General features: G+C 37.4%; 1 protein-coding gene and 1 pseudogene across 1 annotated transcript in view; one reads left to right on the top strand and one right to left on the bottom strand.

The window, feature by feature from the left end:
- Positions 1-10918, top strand: part of LOC117421233 (G-protein coupled receptor-associated protein LMBRD2B) — a 35662-nt gene extending 24744 nt beyond the window's left edge. The window contains exons 12-18 of the mRNA XM_034035349.3: positions 1808-1913; positions 4352-4449; positions 4554-4657; positions 5892-5938; positions 6091-6202; positions 6996-7125; positions 8452-10918. Coding sequence (XP_033891240.3) covers positions 1808-1913; positions 4352-4449; positions 4554-4657; positions 5892-5938; positions 6091-6202; positions 6996-7125; positions 8452-8512 — 658 coding nt within the window. The 3' untranslated portion in view covers positions 8513-10918. The remainder of the gene's footprint in view (positions 1-1807; positions 1914-4351; positions 4450-4553; positions 4658-5891; positions 5939-6090; positions 6203-6995; positions 7126-8451) is intronic.
- Positions 10919-13379: 2461 nt separating this feature from the next.
- LOC131705018 (UDP-glucuronosyltransferase 3A2-like) lies at positions 13380-20332 on the bottom strand (annotated as a pseudogene).
- Between the last annotated feature and the right edge of the window lie 86 nt (positions 20333-20418).

Here is a 20418-nt window from a genome sequence, read left to right as displayed (position 1 = left end):
CAGACTACTCCACATAGCTCCAAGTTCAGGCCCTGGTACTGTCTAAAACTCTGCTGCTTGCCTTGTCTTTTCCCTTCCTCGTTTCTCCCACACTACACCGCTGCTCCGGTCTCTGCACTGGCTCTCTATCGCTGCTCGCATCCAATTCAAAACTCTTGTACGTGCATATCACTGTCTTCTGCTCCTTCCTATCGCCAGATTATCATTTCTCCCTACACTCCCTCTTGCCCCCTCTGCTCCTCCACCTCCGGCAGACTATCTGTACCCTCCTCCACCCCTGCCTCCAGAGCCTGCTCCTTCTCCACCCTTGTCCCTGAGTGGTGGAACAACCTACCCAAGGATATCAAGACTATCAGTTCCTAACCACCTTCCGGCGCCTCCTCAAGACACTTGTTCAGACAGCACCTGTAAACATTATAACTCTCGACCATACTGGACTATATGGCACCCAATTGTACCAGTACTTGCATTAGCTTGTACTTGCACTGAACTGTTCCATACTTTGCCTTACTCAACTACTGCTCCTAACTATAACTACTTACTGTATCTTGTATTTGATTTTACTCTTATAGGTAACCGTACTCACGTTTTTGTAATTGCTCTTATTTGAAATCATTCTCATCCATTTATCATACTATGTGTTCTTACTGGACTTTACTCATACTGTATAAGCAGATATTTACTAGAAGTTTTAACTGCGCTTGGTCAAACTTGCTTTTATTTATAATTTACTGTATTCTTTATGTTGCTCTTACTTGAATTTGATCTTATTGTACTTTCATAACTGCTCTTATCTGTATTATGATATTCTGCGATGTGATATTTTATACTGTGATAATTTGAAATTTTATATTTTATCATGCAATACTTTGTACTGTGATATTTTGTAACCACTGTAACTGCACTTTTAAAGTACATAAATGGTGTGTTTTGATGGGCTTTTTGCAGACCATTTCCTCTAAATTTCCATTCAGTTTGGCTCTCGTGCACAAAAAGTTTACCAACCCTGGGCTAAGAGAACAACCTTCAGGAAGCATTTGAAATAGTCTCTTAGCCGAAGTGTTCTCTAAGACAGAGTTGACCACCGGACACAATATACCAAGGCCAATCGTGATAATAATCAATAAATACAAATGTTAATAAACGATAATAATAAACTAACTTAACAAAGCACCCCTACATACAGTAAAAACGCAGCAGTGGCTCTAACAGTAATTAACATGTTAAATGCAGCAACAGCGCTAGATTACTCTCGCGATGACAAGTCAGTTTTGAAAAGATTGAATAAACCGTTTGAGTTTAAGTTTGATGATGATGAGTTATCAGGTTATAAAACAGTACTGTATCAGTTTTGAATCGGTTAGCAACTAATCGCTATCGGTGCCTAAAAAGGTGTTCTTTTAAGCGAAATTCATGTTCCTTTAGGCAGTGCATTTACAATGGGAAAATTAAATTTCACCACAAGGTTGTTCCCTAAGCCAAAGTGTTCTCTTAAGAGGTGTTCCTGTATGCGGAGACTACTGCATCTTGGAATCTCTAAACAGGGAACTGGCATAATGAGAGCAGTTTAGTCCTACAAGTACAGTGGCAACCTTAATCTTATTAATCTAAAACAATGTTGAACTAATTAGGTGGGACTTTTGAAACCCCCCAGGTTTTTAAAACAAACTACAGTGCTCTTTCCGTTCTAGTCAGCTCTATGTGTCTGTTTCTGTGAGTCTGTTCTCAACAGGTTTCTGTACCGTCACGTTGCATGCTGTATGTTAGCGGTTTGTTTTAATGTTCCATGCTGTTTGTTTGATCTCAGGTTATTCTGCCGTTTGACTCCTCCACTGTGTCTGAATTTCCTGGGACTGATCCACATGGATTCTGCCATCTCCCACCAGAATAGAGAGCAGACTGCCTATACCTCTGTAAGTTAAAAAAAAAAAATTACAAACAAAAAACATTGCATGGCATATAAGTTTGCAGTTATATCAATATAATTACCACTATTTTGCATGGATATGATTCCTTTGTCGTTAAAATATAGGGACATTTATATATTTCATAAACATAACTTGCATAATAGTACCTGGCCCTCTTATGTATATGTCACCAGCTCAGACAACACAAAAGTTAGAAGGGATGTTATCTCATCACAGCAGTACTATTGGAACTTTTAAAATTCTCTTCCAGTAGATGTCACCAAACCCTCTCAGAATGGTCTTCCCAGGACCACATCAGTTAAACTGTGAAGTGCCCAAGCCTTAACTTTTTACTATGAAAAATGGTTTGGAGTAATTTCAGTCATACAATAAAAAGGTTTTGATTTAGATTTTTTTTTTTTCATTGCTTTTTCTGTGAATTTATATTCTTTCCTACAATGTTTTTCTCAGCTAAAAGCCAATTTTTTATTTAAACTACCACTGCTTTTACCAATAACTTCTAAATGCATAAAACAAATACTGATTGATCAGTTTTCTTGTTGCAGTAGCATATTCCTTAACATTTCCAACCCAAAGAGCAGGATAACATATGCCAAATCTGTTGTCAAATGCTGAGGCTGAAGTAGTAGTACCAGTGGTTAATTTGAAATCATGAAGTAATTAAATGTGCCTGGCAGCGGACTGTGTTGAGAATTTTAAGAGAACGCAATTGCGAGCAAAACTTTATGACATTCTTAACTAGCTGAAGAGGGGCCAGGGCTATGCCTCGTCAAGCCCAGAGGTGCCGGGGCTGATGACACTGGCTGAGAAAGAAGGACTGCGACTATTGTCGTTTTTTATACACAAATAAGCTTACTAGCTTTGAAAAACATCTTGAACGATATAAGCAGATTTTTACACTACTTGGCTTGATTGAATGAGTAGTACACAACAAGCTTCAATATGAAAGCTGAACATTAATTTCAATAAACAAGTTTCAATAAACAAGTTTTTAAAGAAAAAAAAAATTGTAACCTACTTCACTATAGTGAAAACTGTCTTGTTATTTTTAAATACCACTGCTTCCAGTTATTACTACTGCTTAATAACAGGAACAGCGTGCTATTTAGGGTTGTTGTTGAAATTAAACATGTTAATGCTTGCCTGTACCTGTACCCCCCACACAGGAACTTTACCCTAAACTTCCCCTATTCAAAAAATATAAAAAACAACGCTCTGGTTCTCTCTTGCCTTTTTTCAATGAATAGAATTGAATTAATAGAGAATAAAAACAAACCAAGCTAACCACTATCTAGCCTAAATTGAATTATTATTATTATTATTATTATTATTATTTTTCTCCACAAACTGTGGGTTCTGTTGCATTCACAGCACTGATAATGTTAGATATAGCTTGATATTACTACAGTGCGGACCATGGGTCAAACCAATGTTTGTGTACGGTGCTGTGTATCTGGGGTTTTTTTTTCAGTGTCGGATTTTGTGGAGTCATCTGAATGCCTTTCTACTTTTTATTTCATTTTAAACCGTTTAAATACCAAACCATAACAAACACAATAATAGTGCATATACACAGAGCAAGAAAAGTGGACGGGCAAAATACATAGCCGTCGCCCCCCCCCCCCCCCCCCTTTATTTTATTTTATACTGCACATACTACTAATTTGCATATGATGTAGAATACATGATTATAAAATCTAACACTAGTACACGCTCTTTCAAATAAACATCTTTTGATTTTGAATGTGTTTAAAAAAAAGTTTTTGAATAATGGTCTCTATTCACCAACAGTTATTTAAAGCAAGTTTGATTTAAAAAAAAAAAAAAAAAAAAAAAAGAAATGTTCTGGACGACAGCTATGCCCAAAAGTTTGCACGCCTAGAATATTAGGATTGAGACATTAAAAAAAAAAAGAAAGCTTTATACACATAATTTTGGTCTTTTTATGTAACATCATGTAATCAAATAAACTACAAAATGATATTGCAAGTGTCTGTCGGAAGTCATAATAGTAGTACAGTATTTGACATTAGATTTCGAAATTTCGTGAAGAATATGGAAAATTACAAAGCAGTATATAATTCAATATGTTAACATAACATTATTCAGCAGGTTTCGTTCGACTTTATGAAGCAAAATTAGTTCATTCTATAGGGTGATGACATTTTTGGCAATAGCTGTATGTGTGATTTCATTAACAATACTAAAGAACCGTTTCAGAAAAAAACTTATTTTATTCATAAAACAGACTTTGAAAAGCTCCTTAGTTAAAGCTTTGCAAATAGTTCTGATACAAAATTCAACATAAAGCATGCAGATGTGGTAACTATGTTGCAGAGTCAAATGTTTATTCCATTTTATGCTGCTGGCAAACCTAAAAGAGCTTCTGTAACAATGTGTTTTTTCTCTTTTTTGTTGTTCAGATCATGGGTTCAATGCGTGTGCTCTCCTTTATTGCCGATGGGTTTTACATCTACTATCCCATGCTGATCGTTCTTCTCTGTATAGCCACATACTTCAGGTAAGGATTGCTAAACTGCACGTTGAAAAAAGGCTTAAAAAAAGAGATTTTAAAATGTTTAGTTATGAGATGCACAGTAATTAATTGTCTGTTTCTGTTTTCAGTCTAGGAACTCGCTGTTTGAACTTACTGGGGTTCCAGCAATTCGTGGGGGACAATGACATGACTTCAGACCTCATAGATGAGGGCAAGGAGCTAATTCGGAGAGGTAACTGCTTAGATTAACAGCTTGATCGCTCACAGTTTCAAAATCAAGCAGTGTCTGGTAACTGAACCTTTAACTGTAAAGTTTGCATTGATTCAGGTAGCCTTCTAGCAATAAATACTTAATGACGATACTGTTAGCTCAATAAAGGTCGAGCCCATGTTTTGAGGAGAGTACATTAGTTAGACATCCTGTTTTGTTAAGTTTAAAGATAAGTGGCAAGGCAGGACTAATGCATCCTACGAGATAAAATATGTTACCATTTTAATGTCATCTGTCTATCATGGTGGTTTTGTGATATTTGAAATGTTAATTGTTAAGATTACTAAAGTTATATGAACTTGGTTGCTAGCAGAGATTGGTTACAGGAAAACCTGGAGTGTAAATGCTTAAGGATTCATTTTGTTTAAAAATCTGAGGGTATGAATATACAGCTGTTTTGTGTCTATCTGGGACAAAGGTAATTTCAACCACACTCTGAGTGGAACTTGGCCACCATTGCAACATCTGGTCATTTTATAATTTGCAACTGTCCAGGCTGCATTTAAGGGTTTTACTTTTTGCAGTCTTGTTTTGTTATTTACATGTACTTAATAACATGTTGAAACACTTTACAGTATGAAAAGTTAAATACAAATGTATTATATTGTAGTTAACATTGGCTCTTACTAAAAGTAGCAATGTAGTTATTATAAAAACAGGCATTCGCGGGGTCCCCTAGTGGCTCACCTGGTAAAAGCACAGCCTCAGGGCGAGTCATACAGCGCAGGTTTGCGTCTGGGCTGTGCGGAGTCGGCAGTCTTCGCTGGGGATTCAGAAGGGAGTATTGCATTGGCTCTGGTGCTCTCGTGGATTAGGGAGGCAAAACCAGTAGGGACTGCATCTCATCATCACGCTACAGTGAACCCTGCTGGCCAGGCGCCCAATGAGCTCAGAGCGGACCTGCAGTGCTGGCCTTTGCCACCAGAGGCCAGTAGCTCAGTGACATCCACTCTCGGGTTCCTGGGTGTAAAAGAGGAAGCTGGCTTGGTCATGGGATCGGAGGACGCCTATTGAACCTTTGAGTCTCTTGAGATGTGTGAGGAATTGCTGCTGTGAGAAGAAAAAATAATTGGGGACATTCAAATTGGGGAGAAAATCAGGGGTAAAATAATTGGGCACGCTAAAGTAAAAAAGAAAAACAGGTGTTCTTAAAATATTATTACTTAACGCACATACTGTATATACTTTTCTGCAGAGAAAAGAAAGCGGCAAAGAGTAGAAGATGGAGAAAACAGAAGAAGGGTAATTTTCAGTTCATTACCATTTTATTTATTTATTTATTTATTTATATATATATATATATATAAATAAATAACCTAAAGCATACAAGCTTGCATGCATGTGTGCCTAAAGCAGGTTCCTTTACTAAGATGTAGTTTTTTTGTTTGTTTCAGGAATGGAAGGAGCGCTATGGAAATCAGCGAGAGGACTATACCCGCAACAGGAATGTACAATCGTCTGAAATGAAAGAGACCAACTACTCAGACACCAACAACAGCACCAGGCGTAAGTGACAGAAACTGTGTCTTGGGACACACTGTTTTAGGAGAACCATGAGTTCTTAGATTTTGTGTTGCATTTAGTTGTTTGTTTGTTTGTTTGTTTATTTATTTATTTATTTATTTATTTATTTATTTATTTATTTTACTATGTTTTCAATTAAATTGCTGAAAATGTAAAAAAAAAAACCAAAAAAAACCAAAAAAAAACAAAAAAAAAAAAACAGTAAAACATGCCCTGACACATTGAGGACACTTCTACCCAATTGTAGCCACCACAGACATGGCCATGCTCATCTAGCCTCCGCAGACATGGCCATGCTCATCTAGCCTCCGCAGACATGGCCATGCTCATCTAGCCTCCGCAGACATGGCCATGCTCATCTAGCCTCCGCAGACATGGCCATGCTCATCTAGCTTGCTCAGACACGGCCATGTTCAGTGCGTGCTCTTGCATTTGGAACATTCAAACGGTGTGTACTCAATGTTTTCTTCCATTCTGATTTGTACCCAGCATTATGGTTCTGTGTTGGTACTGATTATGTATATTATTTTGTATGACTGACTCTGCTTTAATTTAATTTAGCACTTTGCTTCTGCAATCAAGTCTGTATTGAAATGAGTAATACTTTACTGTACTGATCAAGTATTAATCTTTTGAATTATTATTACTTAATTTTTTTGGTGGTAAGCCTAGATCTTATAAGCCCCAGGGTTGTTGGCTTATTTCAAAAGCACCTTTTATTTTGCTCCATAACTCGCACCACCTCCTGTGACCTTTCTTTTTTTTCTGGTCACAGAAGCAATGAAGTACACCCGGTCGAATAACCGTCCTGAGAGGGACCGGATTGAGCTGCTACAGGAGGCCGAGCCCATGGATTTTAATGCTGAGACATTTGCTGATGACCCCCTTGATGCTGAAGCTGGAAGGTAAAAGAAAAACCTGCACTTGGCTTTCTAAAAATGTCATTAGTGCTCTTTCCATCCATTTATTGAGCGAGTTTATAAGTTACTCGGTACAATTGCTACAAAAATAGTAGCGACATGAGGGCGAAAAAATTGTTTTCCATCCACTGCAAATTCGAGCGAGTCAAAGGGAATTCCCTGTGACGTTTCGTGATGTCATAGCCTAATTTGCATTTGCATGTGTTGCTACGTTTTTCAGGTTATTCGCAAGAAATATACTCGCTAGAAGATTTTCCATAATTTTTTTTTACTCGTTCGCTAGTCTAGCGGGTATGCATTCTACCGAGTTAGCTCTTTAAAAAAAAAAAAAAAAAAAAAAAAAAAAATCCTTGACCCTGTTACCACAGTTTACAAACACAAATAATGAAATGTACATCCCGTATGGTAAAAATGAACCTGCAGTGAGTGTCAAAAATGACACGACGGGGGGCTCCCGAGTGGCGCATCCGGTAAAGGCGCTCTATAGCCTGGACGTCGCCGGTTCGAGTCCAGGCTATTCCACGGCCGACCGTGGATGGGAGCTTCCAGGGGGCGGCGCTCAGGGGGAGGGAGGGTTAGGTCTTAAGTTTCTACCACTATTTATCATTAGTCTAACATAAAACAAAGGTCAATTTCTTTTACATTTTATATATGTATTATTTTATTTAAATGAATGGGTAGAAACTTTGAATTTAAAACGTAAATAAATCAAGTGCCGAGACATCATCATATTCGTTCAGTAAATGTAAAAATAATTTTGTTTCTTCTTTGCTCCACGTCTGCCAACTTGTTTTTATCATCAGAGCGCATTAAACAACTTGACGTCACTGGAATGGTGAGGAGGGTGCTAGGACCAGAAATAGCTCGTTGTGGTTTTCCATGCAAGTGTCGAATAAAATGTCCAGACTTGAATTATTATAATACTCTCTAATCAAATAGTTTATTAAGCCATAACAATCAAGACCAAGGCCTTTTCCTGATGATTTCATGACCGGCTGGAAGACTGTAGCTAGAAGGCAAAGACTGAGTACATTTATGCTTTGCCGCTTATTACAGGAAATGCTGTGTGCCGAGTCTGTTTCACGAGTTCATGGTTTAAATCTTTTGTTCAGTAACAAGCATTTCCCAGCAATCTCCAAAACCAACGCATCACTGTCATATGACAACTCTAAATGGTGCGGAAAGTACAATAAGAATGTTTGTAAATGAACCTTAGTCTGATGATCAATTCTGATCACTGTGATCCGATGTGCAATGGCCACAGTATATTTGTACTGTTTTTAATTCTTGATGGGTTTTTCTTTTGTAAAGGCACCCAGCAGTGGGAAGATATTTGTCAATGTCTCGAAGCCGGATCTTTGACGACGTCTGATTTGGTTAACTTCAGCTGAAGCCGATCACAGTGAACACCCACTCATGGGTTTCTTTACAATTCTCTCTCTTTTGGGGTCTTCCAGGGGGCCGTGCAGAACTGCGGGCTGAAACGAGGTGTTCAGGTTTCTGTGAATGTGTTGTATTAACAATTTACCTCTGATGTTCAATTAAATTATGTATTTTGTAATTATGTAACTACATTTTTTTTTCTTCCATGAAATGTTACGTGTATTCACATGTAGAGCCCATGCCCAGTTGAGGGGAAAAAAAAGAATCTGACATATTCTTGTAGTTTTAGTAGTAGCAAGGGCAGTGACAGCCTGTGGATATAGAGGTTTTCACTGATTCTTCAATATAATACAAGTTCAATACAAGATAACATTCAGCCTTGCCTGCTGATAGTACAGGGGTTCTACGAGGAGTGAGGCTGTAGTCTTATCACATCACACCCCAATTGTACAATCATGCTTTTTGGTTTTTATTTAATTTATTAGGGGATAATTGGAAGTAGTAAAATGGCCCTTTATTTATTCACCTGCAGCTTTTTAAACCTATATATATATGGGAAGTATTCAGAGGTTGTTTTATATATGAAATTGGATTTGGTACATGCAGAATTTCATTCATTTTGCTGAGAAGCAAAAATGTTTTGAGACACAGAAGACCTATAAAAAAAAAAAAAACTAAAAGAAAGCAAATGTGACACCCCCCTAATGAATAAAAACAAAAAGCAAACGGCAGCTAACCGAAAGAAAAAAGAATCTGTTTCATATGGTTAAGAAGGAATTATTTTATGCTGTCCAATCTTTTTAGTTGTGTTTTGTATATTTGTAATGAGTCTATGTGTGAGGGGGTAGGTTATTCTCTAATCAGTAGCTGCTACTCAGATAATTGCATTTTCAATATTTATGTACTGTGCTTTTACTACCATTTAAGCATTTTAGTTACCTGTCTAACAAAATGGCTTTGGGCAGCACTTTATTATGTATTAAGCATGGTTGTGTGGCTTTTACTAGAAGCCACCTGGATTCACTAGATAGCCTTAGATCAGTTTGATTTCACTATTGTAACTTATGATGATGTAAATACTATACCTTGTTTTGGAGGTTCAGAACTGTGTAACCATCACTGTACTTGAAACACTGAAAAGGTACTGCAAGGTGCAGTAATGGCAGAGTGAAGCAAACTCCATTGCTCTTTTCTGAACCTTTTTTATACACTATGCTATGACATCATAAACTGGCAGCCAGAAGAAGGAACATTTAGATTGATACGATCATTTAGAATCGTAAATACTGTAAATACATGTGCTACATGTAACTTATGACTGAGCAATTGCTTATATAAATATTTGCTTTGATTGTGCTTTTCCAGGTTAATGACTTCTGTATCTCAAAGCATACTTTTTAAATAAGGACAAAGATCACTGACTAATTTAGAAAAAAGCAACTGCTCCACCAAATACACACGTCATAAAAGGGAGGTTACAAAGTGTTTTGTTCTTGTGCGCTTTTATTAGATTAAATGTAAAGTACAGTAATTTATTAGGCATTTCTGTGGGGTTTTTTTTGGAAGCTTATTTTTTTTAATTTTTAAATTGATTTAATAAATGTCAGAAGTTAAACCTGTAGGTTTGTTATTTTAAAAGTTGCATTGGAGTATTCAATATTATTTTAACATGTTGGTACATTCGTCTTAGTGATTAAATGATTTAATTGTCACTATATTTTTCAAATGCATTTTGAAAGTGAATCATAGGTAAAGATTAAGTCCAGTCATTGCAATGTGCCAAAGATGCTTCATTTATTATTATTATTATTATTATTATTATTATTATTATTATTATTATTATTGTTTGGTTTATGTACTTTAATTAGAAGTAACTGTCACAGCAGATGAATATAATATTTAACTGATCAAGCATGGCATGACAAAAATAACATAAAAAGGGACATATTTTGAAGGTTAAATAATCAGACTGTGCTATTTAAAGGTGTTTTTCCAGGTGCATCAAATAATTGTGACGCACCTAACGGATTGTTATCCTACTTTATTTTTTATCCTACATTTTTGTGTATTTCTTTTTGGTATTTTAGTTTACATATTTATTTTATATTGTTATTGTTCTTGGCACTGCAATGAAGTTCTGTTGAGGAGAGTGTTACTTGGTCGTCTTAGGCTTTTAATAGAGTACTGCAGCCAAAAAAAAAAACAAAAAACAGACAAGTTTCTAAGTTTGAATGTCCAGTAGCTAAATATTTTTCTTTGAACAAGACAGACACAGACAGAGAGAAGCATCTGAGACAGCCCCTGACTCCATTACAGAAGTAGCCTTATTATGTTACAGGAGGTAATGCAAGCACATCTTGAGTGCCCCCTTCAATGGTGCCTTTTTGTGTCTGCCCTGCAAGTGTGAAAGCTCCTTCAACCCAAGGCTACTCTGAGCAGTGGCCATGGGAACAGTGATCAGATTGAAGCTGAAACCTATTAATCAGGAATCTTGATTTAAATAGTATTGGTAGCACTTACATGCTTTATATAAAATATTACATACATGCACACACCATATGCACATAACTAAACTATATTTAACATTTTAGGGAATGTTATTTCATGCTGAACATCTTTGTAAATGCCAGGCTTTTTGTTTGTGACTACAACTGTTTGATTGTCAATAGAGTGGTCCATTAACCCTTTAAGGGCCTAGCATTTAAACAGGAACACAGTTCCAGGGCCAGTTTCTTTTTTAGCATGTTTTCTATTGCTGCTGTTAGAAATTACACAACAGCGCTGCTGCCTTTAGGGATAATTTGCTTTATATTGTCAGTATTTCAATAAACTGTATATGTAATGCTTTCAACCAGTTAGTCTTTTTGCTGTACAAAATAAAATATTTTGACTGGCCTTTGGACTGCTTTACCTAAAGTAACATTAGGTAGTTACAGTCAGTGATAATTGAAGTCATTGTTAGTAGTTACTCTAAATTTGCATAACCAGAATGCAAATAAAGTTTTAAAAAGTAAATAAAGTAATACAAATTCCACCCACACGTGCTTTAATGTATAAGCAGCCTCCATGTATCATGTCATCTGATGGCATATGCATTCATAGTATCCCTTTACTGTATGTGACTTTGAGATAATGTCATGTTTATGTAATAATATAATTTATTGATGTAAATGGTTCAAATTTCTGTATATCTGAAATGATATTTAATCCAAAGAAATGTAGTGGTGTACTAAATAAAGTGAATTCTATTTACTTGCCTTTTTTGTGTTCAGATTTTATTGCAAGATGATGAAGACAGAATTTGATGAGGATACAAAAAGCAGTTATAGTTTACAGCATGCTATTACCAGGACCACAGTGTTTTTAAAGCTGTGTCAGATGTTGAGATTGACATTTTCATTTTTATCTTTTTTCTTATAAACCTGACAAGTGAAAAATATGCAGGGTGGACTACAAATTCACAACAAAGACGCAGGGCCTGATTCTGAAGCAAGTACAAAGTTATTCACTATTTAAACCAGTATTATAAAAGTAGCAAAATCCACTTAATTGCTAATCAAAACCAGTAAATTATTGTTTTGGAATGTTTCTTTTTAGTTTTATAATATTATAATTAGGGCTTCTGATTTTCGGTTTTAACTGATAAAACCAGATAAAACAACCCCCGATACAAAAAAAAAATGAAATTGGTGGATAGCCAAAAAAACATCGGAAGAACTGTGGAAATTCACGTTGACTTTACCCTATTCCCATTAAAAAATAAAACCTACTACAAAAATAATAAATATATTTCCCAGTGCTGCTGGGCAATGTCTGTGGAGGCTGTGTGGTCCAGTGGTTAAAGAAACGGGCTTGTAACCAGAAGGTCCCCGGTTCAAATCCCACCTCAACCACTGACTCATTGTGTGACCCTGAGCAAGTCATTTGACCTCCTTGTGCTCCGTCTTTCGGATGAGACGTAATTGTAAGTGACTCTGCAGCTGATGCATAGTTCACACACCCTAGTCTCTGTAAGTCGCCTTGGATAAAGGCGTCTGCTAAATAAACTAATAATAATGTCCCGTCTTCCTGACTTACATCTATCATTGATTTGTTCTCAATACTTTAAACCCGCCCCAACTACTGAATGACAGCACATTCCTACATTTCTATTGGAGACTCCGCTTGCAAGATTTAACACGAGATTACAATCAGGATGGAGGCTTGTTAGCGGGATTTCAAGCTGTATTACAGTTAAGATACGGAGGATTTAAAAGAGAATTGTGGCGAAATATACAAAAATGTCTACACACAAAAAACCCCAGAAGAATGTGCCAGTGACCATAGGGATTTCGTTGTGGAAGACAGCAATGGAAAGAAGGTAAAGCTTAAGTGTGCAAGTACCGTCGAGTTACTACTATACATATTTTGACAGCAAAAAAAAAAACGCTGAAGCATTTTGGAAAGTAACCGAAAACACTAATTTCATACAGTATATCAAAAACGAAAGCCTTGAAAAAAAAAGATTTACATGAAACTTGAAATTAGCTAAAAATAAGCACCGAAAAATACAATGAATAAAACAAGAAAAACAGAAGCCCTAATTATAATTAATTTAATGGCAAGCTGTGCATTTGTTATAAGCTGGTCTACAGTGTAGTTGTACATTTGATAAGCTGCTGTGTATTCCTCATACCGTAGATTCTTTGCAAATCAGTTAATAAACATTGCTGATGAGGAAAGGCCCCTGGTCTCTATATGATACTCATTTGTGTCGTGCTTCCTATCTAAATGCCATCTGGAATATCACATCATGCAGAATGAAGGAAGCCAGCTTGGGAACTCTGAACTGCACAGTGGCAGACTCGCTTATATTTTTACTTCACAAGCCAACCACCCTCAACTGGCTCCCCAGTCCTGTTAAGAGATAATAACAGCGACAATAAGGGACCATCTTGAGGTTCAGGGCCCACGTGAGACATGCCGTTACTGAGGCGTGACAGGGCTCCATTCATGAGCTGCAGGGCTCTTCCAAACAGCATGTGCTTTCCATACAATACAGAGCTGTGAGAGCCTCTCAGACTATTTAGTTTGCAGAGAATGAAATGCCAAACTCAATCAGGGTGTCCCTTCAGAGAAATGTGATTTCAAGGGTTGCGGCTCTCTTTGCAGCTGGCCATCTGTGATGGCGGTTCAGGTTTTGGGGTTTGACACAGAGTTTTACCTATTAGCTCCTCTGCTCTGGTGGGACAGTTTTTACTTTACAGTTTTCCTCTGAGAAAAGCAGCAAGGGCTTCGAAATACCCAAGCTGAGGTATTTAGGGACTTCCACAGTCCACAAGTTCTGCGTTAGATAACCAACAGAAACCATGTATCACTTCAGCAAACACATGCTATAAAATGTAGTCAACAGAGATATTTTTTGCTGAGGGTATAAAGAGAATAAGCCACGGAGCCTCATGGTTTATGTAACTTGTTCAAGTCAAGCTCAAGCAGTTAATTCTTATGGTCTATAAAGAGCTCCAAACCACATGGGTCTCTAGTACTGACTTCTTTTCATCTTTACTACATCCCCCAGGAAGACTTGTCATGTTTTACATACTGTTGGACTGTATTAACATTACTATTGTAAGGACTACACTTAGTGAGGGGTTTAATTTCCCTTGATTTGATTAGAAAAAAATTCAAGACTGCCTAAAGCATTTCACAACATCTGTGTTTAATTTTCAGTTTCAGGCTGCTGTCGAGTTGTATGTCACTGCAACTGATCACATAAAAAATATCGAATCCTAAAATGTTTTGCATTGTTAGTATAATAAAAAATCGTATTAACATCATATAACAAAGATTATCTGTCAGAATAACAATCAAAGTCTACTATACCTAAACTGGTTTCTGAATAAAATACATTTTTTGTCTTTGTTCCATTTTTTTTAACTGATCAGTCCGTAGCTACCTTTTTGTTCTTAACTATTGACTTTGTGTGTTTTTTTTTCTATGAGAATTGATGCAATACAATGTGATTCCACAGTGCTGTAAAATGCTCAAAAATCTTATCAGATTAACCTCATAGCGTAATTCTCCAGACATTTTTACTTAAATCCAACATTCACATGTAGCATTTTACATTAGAAGTAGGTGGCTTACCTCTTGTGGTTTGCTTTTTCTTTACGTTCATTTTTCAGGGGCTTACAAAATCCATAATAAATCACTCGCCTTTTAGAGTACTTATTTGACTGGGGTTTTTCATTGGAACACCGTGAACTTGCACTTTAAATGTAGTAATCATTTCTGACCTGTTGAGCCACTGACATAGTGTGGTTGAGTGGGCCAGAGCTACTGGTTACTAAAGTCAACAATATGTTTCATTTGCTGTGATTTTCCTTAGTTTCGATATCTCTGCTCAGCCGCATTTGGTAGCAAAGAATAAATTGAACATCATTGTATTAAGTAGCAAAGCCATGCACAATCAATAGGTTTCATGATGATTCAATAAAGAACAAAAATAAATATATATTTTTGGTCAAACATAACAAATCAACTGGATTTAAGTTTTCCTGTGTTACGTATCATCCTGTTCACAGTCCTTCCTATTTTGATCAGTGTATACAACAGCAAGAGCAGTGAGGCAACAAGTACCAAGATAACATCTATGAGATACTGCTGATACAAGGGCTGTTGCAGACTGTAGGTGCGTAGGTGAGCTCCTCCTCCAGACTGGAGGATGTGTTCCACCCACATTTCTAGACGCTGGCCTGGGGAGGGGGTGGGAGCGGTGGATCACACTCAGTGCCAAGGCTGAAGTCTTGTACCTGAGCCGAGAAACAGAAGATCAACATAAACCAAACATTCAAAAATATATTATTCAGGATAATACAAACTTCACGCTTTAGCTAAGTATTACTGGTTAATTATAGAGTCGTGTTTGATGGGAGTATATACACATGAGGAGATATATACTACTACCTTTAACAGAGAACAGTATGCTAAAAAAAAAACTAACAATTTAAAAAAGGAATAACAGTCTCAAGATAATTAAATGGATAGGTACAAAGAATGAGTGAGAGGGTCATAAAAGAGTCACACTTGTTTGTTATAAAGTGGACCTGAAGACCTCTGTGGGGGAGAAGGAAGTCTAAAGGGTTGACGATTGGAGCAACTTATACCTTGCTTCTAAAGCATTTTATAGTACCGGAGTATCCACCTGGATTGCATAAATAATTTAGTTTAGGAGTAATCCTGGGATAGCCACAGATAGGTGGTTGATCCAATTCAGAGTGATTCCCCAGTGCTATAAAATTCTCAAAAAAAATCCAGCTGTGGTTTATATCAACTGGGTATAGGTTAATCAAATCAATCCCTTAGTGCCTGTTTATAATAAAAAGCAGCTTGGTCCACCTATTTGACCATTATCAGATTACTGCTCATAAAATATTTTCCTGGCCCCTGCTGAATTTGATTAGCTAAAATTTCTGCAAAGGATTTGCTCCATAGACTCTGCCAGGAGAGTAGTGCTCCGCCATGCTTTCAGACTGCTTTTACTAAGTTGAGGTTTACTAAGGACATCTAAGGACAATCTCTTGACTAAACAAAATCCTTCCTGGAAAGTCTTTAACCACACACCATAGCTTGACCCCAAATAACAAAGAATACAAAGTACAATTGCTGAAAATAAACAAGAACGGATCCCTCTTGCTAAGGTCCCTGCTCTCTTTGTAGATCATCTGCCAATTTTGAACCAAAGCCATTTATCACATTCGTAATATCCTTCCTTCTTCTTGCAGGCCTGTTCTCAGTTTTGACCAAAATCCGATCTATGGTCCTAGCTTTAAAAAGAACATATATATCCATTTCACATTTTCTCAGTTTTTAAAATGAATGTTTTTCAAAATTTAGTTTTTATGCCTAAAATGCATTAACTATATCAAGCCTAGTCTAGAAGTTTCGTGAATATTAAACTGCATTTTATTCATAAAGACAAACTTAACATTCTTGAAAGCTTTATGAATAGAGCCCCAGATCTGGTTTATTATGTCAAGCATCACATAGCAAGCCACACATCACCATGCACATATAGAGAACTCTACAGCAAACAGTGAAAACCATAAGGGTCATGTTATAGATGTTCTCTGAAACACTTCTGGTAATTCACCACACACTAATGATATGATGAATGTATACAGTACTGTATATCTGGCAGACCTTTCATGGAAAGCATTACAGATTACTATTACAACAGCTAACATACCGTGAGATCATGAGTCTCTTCATGATACGGGCGAAGCCTTCCTTTCGCAGTTCAGTTGCCTCCAGTGCCAATCCCAGACCCTTCACTTCAGCCCTCACCATGTTATCAAACTGGTCTCCAAAGAGTGGGATGCCAAGCACTGGCACTGCATGGTACACTGCCTGCATCAGGCTGTTCTGCCCCCCGTGGGTCACCAGCAGGCGAACACTTGGGTGTCCTTGTGAAACAACAAGAACATGTAGTCATCACCCGACAACTTCTCATGGAGAACATTATTGAGTGTTACTGTGCTTGGGTTTGTTAGTGTTTAGAAAACTAACGTTGACAGATTCAGTAAAAAAAAAAGGACAATATCTGTTTTACTTGGACTTCTGTTGCTATTTTGTGGTGCCAAATTCTCAGAACAGGCTATACAAAATGTTAAACTACAGTACCTCACACTCCTAATTGTTAAAGTGTGTTATTACTGTTTGATTTTATTCATCTTTCAACACTGTATATATTTTTTTGACTGACATGATAATATTTTTTTGCTGGTGTCTTCCACCTACAGTGACTTATTGAGCTCTTACTTTATTATGCTTGCTACCATTTAGAGTTTTGCATGACTTCAATATTGTGTTTTTTTTAATACTAACACTCAATAAAGTCTGCTTAGGCTAGGAGTTCAGATCTAAAGTAACTGCCTGCCATAGACATGTAATGTAGGCCAATGTGTCTATATATGTAAGCACCATCCCCATCTAATGAGAAGCTGTTTACTGCCAGCAAAACAAAAGGAAACTTGATCCAAACTTGCAGATGACTAGATGGTAATGACTCTTTGTGGCAATGTGCTCCGCCCCTGTGTGTATTTCTGTGTTGTATGTTGCGTGTGTTAATGTTGGTGTATAGAGATTGGTACACGGGATATAAACGGGTCTGTGTTTCACATGGTATTTAAATTGTATAATTGTATTTAGGCACAGGATTGCACATCACTGCACGTGCATTTAAAGTAAGTAATTAATTCACGTGCTGGGATTCAAGTGAATAATTAATTAGTAATTGAATCCCAGCACAACAGTATAAATAGATGCACGTTTCATTCACTCGGGGTTGGGTGTTCGTGAGTGGAGAACAGGAGAGAGAAAGGAGAAAGAATTAAAAGCTAAAGAATAACAACTGCTACAGCGTGCTGGAAGTGCCAGCACGGTACTTGTTTAAACGTTCGTCCACTTGTTTTGTGTGTTAGTACGTTTTGTTTATATATTTATTTTGGCCTCAAGTGCCGTGTCCTGTTTTTGTGTTCTCTTGTTTTGTTTATTAAATGCTGAGCACAACCAAGTGCTCAACTTCACCAACCTCGCGGTCTCTGTCTGTCTGTTTCTTCCGGGTCTGACGTGTCACCACTCAGCCAGCCTTGTGACACTCTTCTATAAAGACACATTGGATGATCTAGCCTACATTATATGTCTATGGCAGGCAATTAGAACTGAAGAGAAATCTGTGAACTCAGACTTTTCAAAGAATAAAAAAAACATTGTTTGAGTAATTGCAATAAGAAACCCTCAAAATGATTACAATCATCATAAATTGTAAGGGGACAGGAAAAAACAAGTATGAAAATTAAATTTAAGGTCTCCACACACCGGACACGACAAGTGAATGTGTCATACGACAACCTTTTGTTATGATCTATGTGTGCTTGATTAAATACATAGCCTTTACAATAAAACAAACCAAAACAAAAACCTAAAATATGTTTTCATTACTATGGGGGGGGGGGAATTTGCCATGACATCACAACTGGTGTGAAAGGTATTGGCGCAGCGAAAATACAATTCTATCGCCAGACATTTGATCACTGTACTTCTGCTGTATGTATTGTAATATCGTTTGTGTTCAGAGTCATTTATACCTTCATGGAGAATTTTTATAAAAGGTTACACTGTTCTTACCTAGCAGGTCGTTCTGAGGCAGCCACTCTACAAGTTTCACATTGGCAGCAGGCTGGAGATCTTCTGGCCATTGAGAGTGGTGATACCTCCAGATGACTGCCTGTGGGATCAGAGTGAATCCAGCGTTCATCTCCTGAAGGAGTTCTGATAGTGGGACAGAAGACAGCATGGAGCCCAGAGTCACTACCACAAATCTACCCTTGCCAAACTTGGAGATAAACTCTTCAAGATCCTGCAATAAGAAAAGCAGAACTCCGAGTCACTGAGAGTCAGCTTGCAATGTATTTGATTTTGTGGTACTGCCTAAATCAAGGCAATACAAGATTTAATGGTCCCTGATAGCTTGAAAGGATTCATAAATAAATCATTAGAGATGCAATTTCCAGTTTTTTTTGCACCGTTGGAGCTTTAGGTGTATGAACACCAATCAGAAAATGAAAACCAGGTGTTGTAGATACATTTCTCAAGGCTCTAAACTGCAGCGCAGTATTTTGCCATTGTCACATAGGAAAGGCCTTTGTGTAACTGGGTACAGCAGCTATACAGGTACTGTGTAGTGCTAATGGTGTCCCTTTCTGAGTGGTAAAAGTGGTATTCCGATGCTACCCACTATTATTTATACAATATGAAGGAGAGCAAGTCAACCAGCACCCTGTTATCATCATGTTGGTGCACTATTTGAGTTTTAGCCCAAATGGGTCAGTGCCCCCTCTGTTGAGCAACAAACAACATGGGGTCTGTTTTAATGATTTAACAGCGGATTTCATTTAAATGTATTTTGTATGCAGCAATGTCAATAGATTAGTCCTATGGGGACAACACCACTGGGGTTGAAGCACGGCTGTATTAATCAAAATTGACACCTGTATTTTAGAGCTTGATGTTTTTTGGCAGTCTCCCACAAAAGAAAGAAAAACTTGGATGTGCTTGCAGTTTTTTCTCATTTTGGAAATTTATTTTATTACAGTATTTGGAGGGAATGCTTACTTGGGGGACTGGTTCAGGTGGCTTTGACAATAACCCTCCGACTAAAAGAGTGTTTGGCATGAGAGGCTGAGGAAACTCCAATGAGAAGTCTGTGTTGAAAGCCCACAGCTCAGCCTTCCTGTAAAGGTCTGAGAGAGATGGCTGCACGCCTGTTCTGAAGTGCTTCTGGATGACACTGTGGAACGGAGCCTATATGTGTCTCTCTGCAATGCTGGAACACAAAAACATTAGGACGTTGTTCGTACGACCCCAGAAGTCCATATGATCAGACAGTTGTGAACGGTAGACAGGGACATAGGACAGGGGGCTAGGGAGAGCAATTTGGTGCACATTTAGTAAATTCCCAGGGAAAAATGCCACATAGGTTAAGCCTAACCACTCTGCCACCAGGAAGGAGCATGGGTTAAAAGCATCCAGTAGAGCAATGTCAAACTTCTCTTGTTTCAAAGACTCCTTTAACTCTGAATCCCCAAGTAAATAATCACATTGATGGGCAAGTTGTCCCATGAAATGTATATATCCACTTAGTGAATCCCTGCATTAAAAAACAAAAACATAGAATAATTTATTGAACATATAGCTCATAGCAAGTTCCAGGACATAACTGTGTTATTCCTTTAATATCCAAATATAGTAGTTAGTATACAAAAATCATTAAAATCAAAAATAACTTGAAATTGTGAACAAAAACAAAGCATCCACTGGGTCACAACAAAGTGCGTTTACTCGGCACAACCTCAA

Source organism: Acipenser ruthenus, chromosome 1 (genome assembly GCF_902713425.1).
Source record: "Acipenser ruthenus chromosome 1, fAciRut3.2 maternal haplotype, whole genome shotgun sequence".
NCBI classification, from domain to species: Eukaryota; Metazoa; Chordata; class Actinopteri; order Acipenseriformes; family Acipenseridae; genus Acipenser; species Acipenser ruthenus.
The sequence above is the reverse complement of the archived record's forward strand: the minus strand, read 5'-3'. Positions and strand labels throughout refer to the sequence as shown.